General features: G+C 44.1%; 1 protein-coding gene across 1 annotated transcript; it reads right to left on the reverse strand.

Moving 5' to 3' along the window:
* Window positions 1-6,143: 6,143 nt before the first annotated feature.
* Window positions 6,144-8,006, reverse strand: lratd2a (LRAT domain containing 2a). Its single transcript, XM_084031866.1, has one exon. It carries the CDS (start codon window positions 7,507-7,509, stop codon window positions 6,709-6,711), a length of 801 nt encoding a protein of 266 aa, XP_083887992.1. The 5' UTR covers window positions 7,510-8,006; the 3' UTR covers window positions 6,144-6,708.
* Between the last annotated feature and the right edge of the window lie 1,215 nt (window positions 8,007-9,221).

Raw genomic sequence — 9,221 nt, forward strand, 5'->3', positions numbered from 1 at the left:
ACTATTGATTTTAGCTGCTTTAAATGAAGGGTTTTCTCTGACTCAGAGTTATAATAGAGTTCAGAGTTCACCCACATGTGCCAGAGAGCTGACCCAGCCAGCTGTTACCCCTAACTTGCCACACTCCTGGCAATCTGGAAGCCACACAAGTATCTAAATGAGCAGCAATTAGTACCTGATGCTCATCTGGCTTAACGCGCTCCCCCCCAGATGTGACCACATCAAGCAGGAGAGCACCGAGGGGTTTAAACAGTAGCGGGTAAAATGTCAGTACTATATGTCATGTAAGACGCCGGCTGCCCTCCGATTCAACACTCTGCAGGATTATGTTCCACACCAGAGGAGTCGATTCTCTTTTGGCTGAGCCGTTAGTGACAGCACCTCGACCGCCCGGTGGAATCATTAGCAGAGGAAGCTCAGCATACTGACACTCAATCGGAGCAAATGGCTTCTCTGAAGAGACAGGTAAGTCAAAGCCCTTAACTCCGCGAAGAGTCCGGAATGTGAGCTCCCAGAGCTGATTAAGTCACTGGGGAAACCTGATTATCATGCTTAAAAAATTCAGTCTTTAGTCAATTTAGTTTAATCATCTCAGTCTCCCTGAACTTTGACCTCAGCCGCGGGAGGAAGAAATGAAAAATAACCCGAGATCAGCTTGATTGATTGCCCGCTCAGATTGCACAACGCAGACTCGAGTTTTGGAGCAACATCGTGGTCCCCACATCTCCAGATGGTACAGATGGTACAGATGGTATGTGCCACTCAGAGCGTGCCCTCAGCTGTCGGCAGAGACGACAATCTACCAGTCTACTAAAATTATATGACCAATATGCTGTGTTTCAGATCAGGAGAATACACCATTATGGCCTGCATCATGCACTCTTCCAATCCAATAAAAAGAGAAGGGCAATATTTGGGTAATAACCTCGAAAAACACTCCGTATTTATAGAGGAACAATTTCTCCTTTATGCTTTTATGAGAGTGCATTTTTGCCTTTTATCAATAATTTAATCAGTATAGACGCATATCCATTATCACTTCCCCAAATGGCTCAGAGGACATCACCAGAAAGATGCGACACACTCAATTGAACTCTGAAAACTCCTTTTTTTGTTTGAAAATATCTGTGAGCGAGCGGATGACATTCATTAAAAAAAGTCTCACTCGCATTCGTGACTAATATGAAAATTGGCAACACGGTGGAGCACAATTTTCTGCCGCATTCAAAGAGCATCGCGCTTTTGAGCTCGAAGTAATTAACCGAACCAGCCTGATGAACGTTGCCGTTAATTTGTTTGTTAAGGGGGAAAAGCTGGAGGAGGAGGAGAGGCGGAATGCAAATGGGTTTTTGGAGTACCTCCTTCCTGCTCTTTACCCTTTCTTGCAAACTTTCTTTCTACTTTAAAAAGCCTCCGGAGGCTCTTAATAAAGACTGATTCATTTAGACGGCGTGATGAGGATGTAGATTTGATGTTCTGGCAGACACAATAACATATCGCATATTTATACATAATTCACACATCAGGAAAGAAATACATCGAGACCCCTTTGTACTGCTCCCAGAGGTGTTTTATGTGGAAGCAGGACAGACAGTCTGGGATTTATGCAAAATATTAGTTAATGGCTCATTCATCTTAAGTACCATTCAGCAACAGCAGCACGTCAGTGATTCGGTTTAAGCTTACGTTGGATGAGCTCATACTTACATGTTAGTCGGAGAGTTATTGACTAATCTTTGTGTGGCAGGAGTCTTTGCAAACGGGGATTACAAAAAAAAAAAAAGGTGAAGACATGAGTGCTCGATAACTTGGAACAACTGCAAAGTCGTTAAAACCAGAAATGGGAAATAATGGCCAAATTAAATGATGTGATTGTCCAGATGTTTGGATAGGAGCTGCTAATTGAATTGATGGAGGGAAAAGTCTTGTCCTTGTAAAAACAGAAACACAAAACATAATGAGATTAATCGGCACTAAAGACTTATTTGTTGTGGCGATCTGCCCTTTCGACGCTGATGTCGGCCTGCATATAAAGCTGTGTCAACAGATCAGGGAGCGATAAGGAGAAACTGTTGGGATACTGTGTGCTTCGACTCACACACACTCTGCTCTTGTGTTCTCCCATCGGGCAGCTTAATGGTGCGTCAGCCCTGTTCTGTTGCACTGGTTTACTGGTTTACAGTATGTAAATTTGTTTCCAGCCTTACGTCACGAAGCTAAGTGACTTCCTGCTCAAGAGATCCACAACATGAACGAAGAAAAAAGCATACAGATTTTAACCCGCCGGTTCTCTAAAAGCTTAGATTGCTTGCTTAGCTGATGCAAATTTCCTGGAGGCCGAGTGGGGTCATTAAAAAAAACAAAAAAAAACAACTCAATTAATGGAACTCAGGCGCCTCTGGGCAAAACCGAGCCCCGTCATCTCAAAAAACCATCGGTTCAAAGAAGAGAGCGCCGCCATGGGAAAGAGCGGGACAACAGCAGGGATAAACAAAGCAGACACTGAAGCCACCTGCCTCTCCGCCATCTCAAGCCACTCAGCTGTGCCACTCAAGCGCAGACAAACGAAATGAAAGAGCGCAGCTTCGGGGGCGACTTTCTGGCAAAAAAAAATCCTCTGGCAGCCGTCCCAGCTATGTGAAACGGTAAAGTTTAGACAAATTGACTCCGAGGAAGTGCAAATGGATCAGAGACTAAACGCTCATTGGGGGGGGGAAAGCACAATTTCCTCATTGTTCACCATGGTAATGATTCCTTCTGTTGCTTTGGGTAATGCAAATAAAACAGTTGAGCCATCCCTCCCACCAGGACACGTGTGACGTCAGAGTTATTGTCCTGGAGGTATGAGGGGAGATTTCCTGGCATGACTCCAACACACAAAGAGGCTGTCGGGAGTGGGCGTTCCTCTCTCTCCCAGAACCACAGGTGTATACTTGCATAACGTTTCCCAGCATCCCGCTCTTGTTTGTCCTGACGGGACATTTAAGTGTGCGTATGCAGTTTGAACATTTGAATGACCTCATTCACACTCGATCTCTCGTTGAAACAAAGAAGACCCAGCTGGGCCTCCGTGTTCTGCCCCTAAATTGGCTCTTTTGTTGATTTCGTTACAGGAGGGTGAAGTTGTGTTATGTGTGTTTACTGCCATAATTTGTCTCTTCTTCTGACATTTCTGTTCTTGCAGCTGCATTATGAAATGAACGTGGATTTTTAGCTCTTAAATATAAAGCTACAGGCAGCTATGGTTAAATTAGCTTAGCATAAATACTTGAAACAGGGGGAAACAGCTAGCCTGGCAAATTCCAATCTACTTCCCAGCCCATTTGAAGATCACTACCTAACATTTGTTTAATCTGCAGAGAAACTACGTCATAAAAAAGCAACATCATTGCCTCCATTAACTGAATTGACACCCTCCGGCAAAACAAACCTAACATGCAGTCTCTAGGCTCTAGTACCGAAAAGCTTTTGGGGCTTATTTGAAGTGAAAAACATCTCAAGTATTGTTTTGGTCTCTAATGGACCAACGTGTTTTGTTCATGATTGGATAGAAGAGAAATCGGAGCATTTAATGTTTTTTTTTTCGAAGCTAAATAACCAGCAAGAAACGGACCACCTCAAGATTAAGGTTGGAGGTTTTTGGCAGTCAAGCATCCACTTATCTGAATGTACAATAGCGAGTGTGTGGAGGCAGGACGCAAATTGTTATTTAGAGTGAGCAAACAAAGCTTGTTTATATGCTACTTTCCGTCCCTCAGCGACCTCTTACATGTACAGCAGATTATCTTTCAGCCACAGTGGGAGATTTCTCGCTCTTATAATGCAACAAATCTCATCGGTTCATCGGCGTCCCGTGGAAGTCAACGCAGCAGCAGCAGGCGGAGGTACCTGCAGGCTGACAGTTGATTATAATTGGGTTGTCTCTGCCACGTCCAAGCTTTCACATCCCATCAAGAGGAATGGCCTGAGACAGTTAATGCTGCTTCACTGGAAGAGCTGGAGGAGCACAGCGCCTCCTCCCACGGTACTACAGGAGGGATGTATGAAAAGAAAATGCACATTGTGATATTAATTTAGGGGTTATGCGTCCCAATTCAAGCAAGTAGCAGGAGGCAGGAAAACCCCCAGGATATCTATCCTCACTCATGTTCTCAGTTCCTAGTAAGGACTCCAACTGGATCTTAGTTCTTAGTTCTGCTTGAGTTCATTAGTGGTTCTGGAGGTCAGGACCCCGCAAAGGGCTTCCCAAAATAAAACATCCTTGTTACCAAGTGAGTTTTACTTTGAACTTTAGTGTCATTGAAGCCACTTAAAACGAGAAAATCTTCTCATAATATTCTCATATAAAGTGAAAAGGAATCTACCGGTGCAGTTAGAATGTTTCTAGGACTAGAAATGGAAATGAGCTACCTGGCTATACTCTCATGTATTTACATGTAAATTCATATTTATTGTCCCATTTAAAAAAAAAAAAGAAAAATAAATCTTCTACTTATCTTTTTTTTTCACGTTTTAGGACAGCAAGATGTTCAGAACGTCACTATAGACAGAAATGCCTCAATAATATGGAGATTTTTAAAAATTTTCACCAAGATAAATGAGCCTAAATCCATTTCATTTCCATAGCTAACTCATGTTAATTTCCATTTTCCTTTCAAACTCAAATTTCTGTTTGCTTTTGTGCTCGTCAAACACTCAACACATCCACCTCCAGGGGCCTTTGAGGTAGCCGGAGAAAGAAGACGGCTCGAGGACAGAACTTGTGATGAGGAGTCACGAGTCGACACTTTTCATTTTTAAAAAAAAGGGGTCGCAGGCACAAAAAGGGCAGGTGGCACCGCATCGATGTATCCGCACACTAGAGACCAACACAGACAGCAGGCGCTAACCTTGCCTCTCCGCACTCCAGTTCATCCATCGTGAAGTTCATATTAAAACCAAACATCCCAAGAACCTGGACCTGCAACTCACGGCTCAGCTTTTTGCACACGGCCCCTCACCACGCAGAGGATGGCCCGCTTTCCACAATAGGATGAAAAGCACTTTGCAGCTACAGCAGTAATAAGTGCACAGCTGCACTCCTGTCTCGTTAAACGACTCTTTGTTCTATATAAAATCGTCTAATAGACTTAAGAAAAGGCTGAACTTGACAAGACCCCAAGGAGAGTTTACCTTCTTAATTTGATTACAGCGCTGCAAGGAACATCAAAGTGGCTGCTGGGAAAAACGCACCGCATGGGGGCCAAAGCAGCCAGTTAGCTCCCAGCATACCGTCCTGCACGTAGCATGGCGATCACGTCGGATTCTCCGCTGTGGTCATCGTGAAAGTCTGTTCACGGGTTTGACAGACCGTCCCGCGTGATGTCAAGTTAAGTTGTCTGACTTTGAAACTGTTTATGACACCGAGTTGGAAATAAATGTAATATGTCAGTTGTCACAATAGGAATAAACTATTACAATAAATGTATATGAGAACAACAAAAAAAAGGTAAAAATCTCTGGTGGTAAACTGCCGATGATGATGGTTTACAAGCTTATAACCGCCATCATCGGGGCCCAGTGAGCACTCTTTGCATGAATGCTATGTTGTTTCGTCAAAGTGAGGATGTAAAAACACTAACAATGTTCCCTCATGTTCTTCTGGACTAAAAAAGACATTTTAACTGGAATCCTATGCAGGGGAATTTATATGTAACAATAAATTCTCTTTATTGACATTATGGCAGGTCCTAGTTTAATAGTAAGGGGGCAGGCGGTTTAAAAAGGCTGCCAACAGGAATATAGAATATTCTGTCATTCTGCAAAAAGTTTTTATCCAAATAATCCTGTTTTTCCACTTTATTGCTCATCGCTTTCAGTTGACTGGAGTCATTTTGCCCATTTCTGAATCCTGCAGGGTCATAACTGCTCATGTATTACTTAACATATAAGCTTTTTACCATTAGCTGTAACTCTGATCTAGTTTTCTAGATGAAAAAAAAGGAAAACTCTAATTTTCTTCATTTTGCCAATTTAAGAAAACGATTGACCTTCCAAACGCAGCAAATAACACTTATTTCTAAGAAACGCTCTGGGATCTAATGAGGATGACCGAACACACGGCACATACTACATAGAATACAGAGTCATTTGGAAAAGGGAGACAAGGGGGGTCATGGTTTACTTGAACTTTGGGTACAGTGAAGACAGACTTTCATCAGTTTAAGAGACCAGTTTCTCCATCGTGTACTGGTGCGATGAATTACCCATAAAAACCGGCTGAACGAATCCTTCTTGTATTCAGCCAGCAGCTTGGATACATTTGCATTTAAACCACACAAAGATCAAGTAACAGGACAAACATTCACTCTACATACAAGATCATGACGGTTTAACGTGTAAAGCTTTTATAAAAAACTATACATTCTGTGTGGCAGGGCAAATCAACTAATAATAATAATAATAATAATAATAATAATAATAATAATAATAATAATAATAATAATTGCTAAGGCAATTAAACATCTCAGGATGTTGATGATTGTGGCTTTAAGGCATTAACATTGTTTTAGACTTATAACAGAATTCAAAACGACAATGTCCCTGTAGAAATGACGTGTTGCTATAGATTCAAGCAGGGGTGTAACAGTTTGTTTGGTAAAGGCTATTCTAACTTGGAAAGCAATCATTATGAATGATTCAAAAAAAGGAGTTGGGGGTCATCAGCTGTCACTTTTTGACCTCCTCCACGCTGCTGAAGTGAGTGGCCAGCTCTTGCAACACGGCTGTCCGGCCCAGGTGGTCGTTCCTCCTCTTCTCCATGATCATGTCCTCCAAACTCTGAAACTCCAGCATGTGCGAGTGCTTGTCGGACATGAGGATTTTCAACCGGTACGGCTGCTTGCCTATCCGTATCTCCCCACCCATCTTGAACTCCCGCTTGCCGTACCTGCACCAGGCGGCGAAGCACTCGGAGTTCCTCCAGCTCAGCTCCCGGTCCTTGGAGCCCACCTGCTCCATCGCGTTCTGCACCACCACGTCCGCGCCCAGCGCTTTGAATTTGTACAGCTCGTTCACGATCCGGCACCTCCTCCCCTGACTCGCGTCCGTCAGGAAGCTGTTCTTCACCTCGGCTCGGTGCAAGTGCACCACCTGGAAGTCGCCCACGTACACGGCCCAGTGCGGGAACTGACCCGTGGCCACGAACTCCACGAGGTCGCCCGGCGCACATTTGTTGAGCAAGTTCTCCGGGGAGTACGCCTCGAGGCGGACGCTCTTCTCGTAGATGCACTCGTCCCTGTTGTAGACCGCGCACTCCACCTCGTCGCGCTGGTCGTACTGCTTCTCTTCCTGGTTCGGGTCCTTGTCTGTGCCGTCGACGCCGCAGCCATCCTCCAGCTCGTCGTCGTCGTTGGAGAAGATGTAGGAGACGCCGATGCGCGGGCCGTCCTCCGCGTCCACGCCGTTCGGGTCCACCGTGGGAACTTCTGCGTAACTTAAATGTGACAGCTTGTCCATCTGGTTCCCCATGCCGCCCCCCCCCCACCCTAACCCGGCGAGCAAGCCTCTGTAACACGATCTGATGATCTGAGCTGTTACCGGTCGCCAAACATCACCGCCGTCTGCCGAGAAAGCTCGCAGGTTAAAACTTCCTTCGTCCTGCCGTCGGACGGGCTTTTATCCAAATTACGCATAAGTACAGCTCCGTGGCGCGGCGGCTGGGGCGGCCTGGTAGCACCCCCATCAACAAGTGGAGTTGGGAGGAGAATACAAAGTGGTTTTCAAATTCAGCGAGGGGAATAATCCTTCAGGTGCAGCCCCGTAGACTCACCTGCTGTCTCGCTGCGTAAAGTTCCGTCCGCCGGCCGTCGCATTAGGAAACAATGAGAGTTAAAATCCAAATACTCGTGTTTTCGTCTTCTTCGCCGCAGGTAAACTCGTAGAGTGCGCGCTGCTCAGCGGAGATCCGGTCGGCGGTGAGCGGAAGGCAGATCTGGTGCTCAGCATCGCCACAACGACTCTCTCCAGCTACACAGCGCTGCTTTTAAAGCGGAAGTGCGCGTAATTTTCTTCACCGCACGTTTTATTTCCTTCTACGCGTTTTCACGGAAGACTTGAATGTTGTTGCAAGTGTTGTGCCTTTGTCTAAAGAGTTTTGAGCATATTTGGCTTTAATCCAAATTAAATACGAGATTGAGATCTTGGGTGAAATAATGTTATTTGTTTTTAGAATGTTCTAATTGCATTTTTGAATTATACATATAAATCATTAAAGGTTTTTTTATTCAATTTCAGTCATTTATGTAATTCGTTATCTGTTTTATATTTTATTTACTTTGTAAATTAGTTTATTTTACAAATGTTTAATATAATTTCAATTATATTCTATTACAATTTTGATTGTATTTTATTTAAATAAGTTGATTATTTAATTTATTATATAGGCATTTTATTTAGTTTGATTGTTTTTATGTATTAATTTATTTTTTATTTAATTTTCATCATTTTTTTCCCCTTTTGTTGTTTTTTTGTGATCATATTTTTTTGTTACCTCCATCCTGGGTTTACTTGCTGAATGTGGCCATATTACAGATTACAACCCAAGACAGTGAGGAGGTGGGGTCCAGCATCTGTGATATTTTACTGTTTTGACCACCTGTCTGTCCTTGAATGAACTGAAGCTGTGCAGTGATGTGTTCCTTCTCCATCTCCTGCTGGGATCATAATGTCTCCATTACATGTGTAGTGACTTGTGGCCTGCCTCGACTCGCACTCCGTTATGGGCTATTTTCTCACCACTGTATCCCACAGGCGAGGAGAATATGCCCCAAAAAATGGCACATGCTGCAGCAGCCTCTGTGTGAAAACACCTGTCCTGGAAATAGTACAGCTGTGAGTGAGAGACTGGGAGAGATGCTAAAGGGTGTGAGCATGTTTGACGGGCTGGAAATAGAAATGAACGAGAGACAGAGATGCACACGTTTTAACAGAGCAGATGATCCCGAGTTTGACACTGAGCCGAGCGTCCGACGGAGGGGCCCAATTACTGACTGACTGCAAAGTCATCCAGCACAGGAGATATGACGGGACGAAACAAAAATCCTTCTGATCCATTCATCTGGTTGAAACAGGCAGAATGGCCTCGATGGCCACAGAGGACTCTGCAGATTAGCACGGAGGCTTTTTGGGCAGCACTCCTTAAGACTATCGTGTTAATTAAGAGACTGGGCTTTCTTAGAGCT

Source organism: Eutrigla gurnardus, assembly GCF_963514095.1.
Source record: "Eutrigla gurnardus genome assembly, chromosome: 17".
Taxonomy (NCBI): domain Eukaryota; kingdom Metazoa; phylum Chordata; class Actinopteri; order Perciformes; family Triglidae; genus Eutrigla; species Eutrigla gurnardus.

Bases quoted from the DNA above. Each gene is read 5' to 3' on its own strand.
- lratd2a (XM_084031866.1), bottom strand. From the start codon at position 7,509: ATGGGGAACCAGATGGACAAGCTGTCACATTTAAGTTACGCAGAAGTT.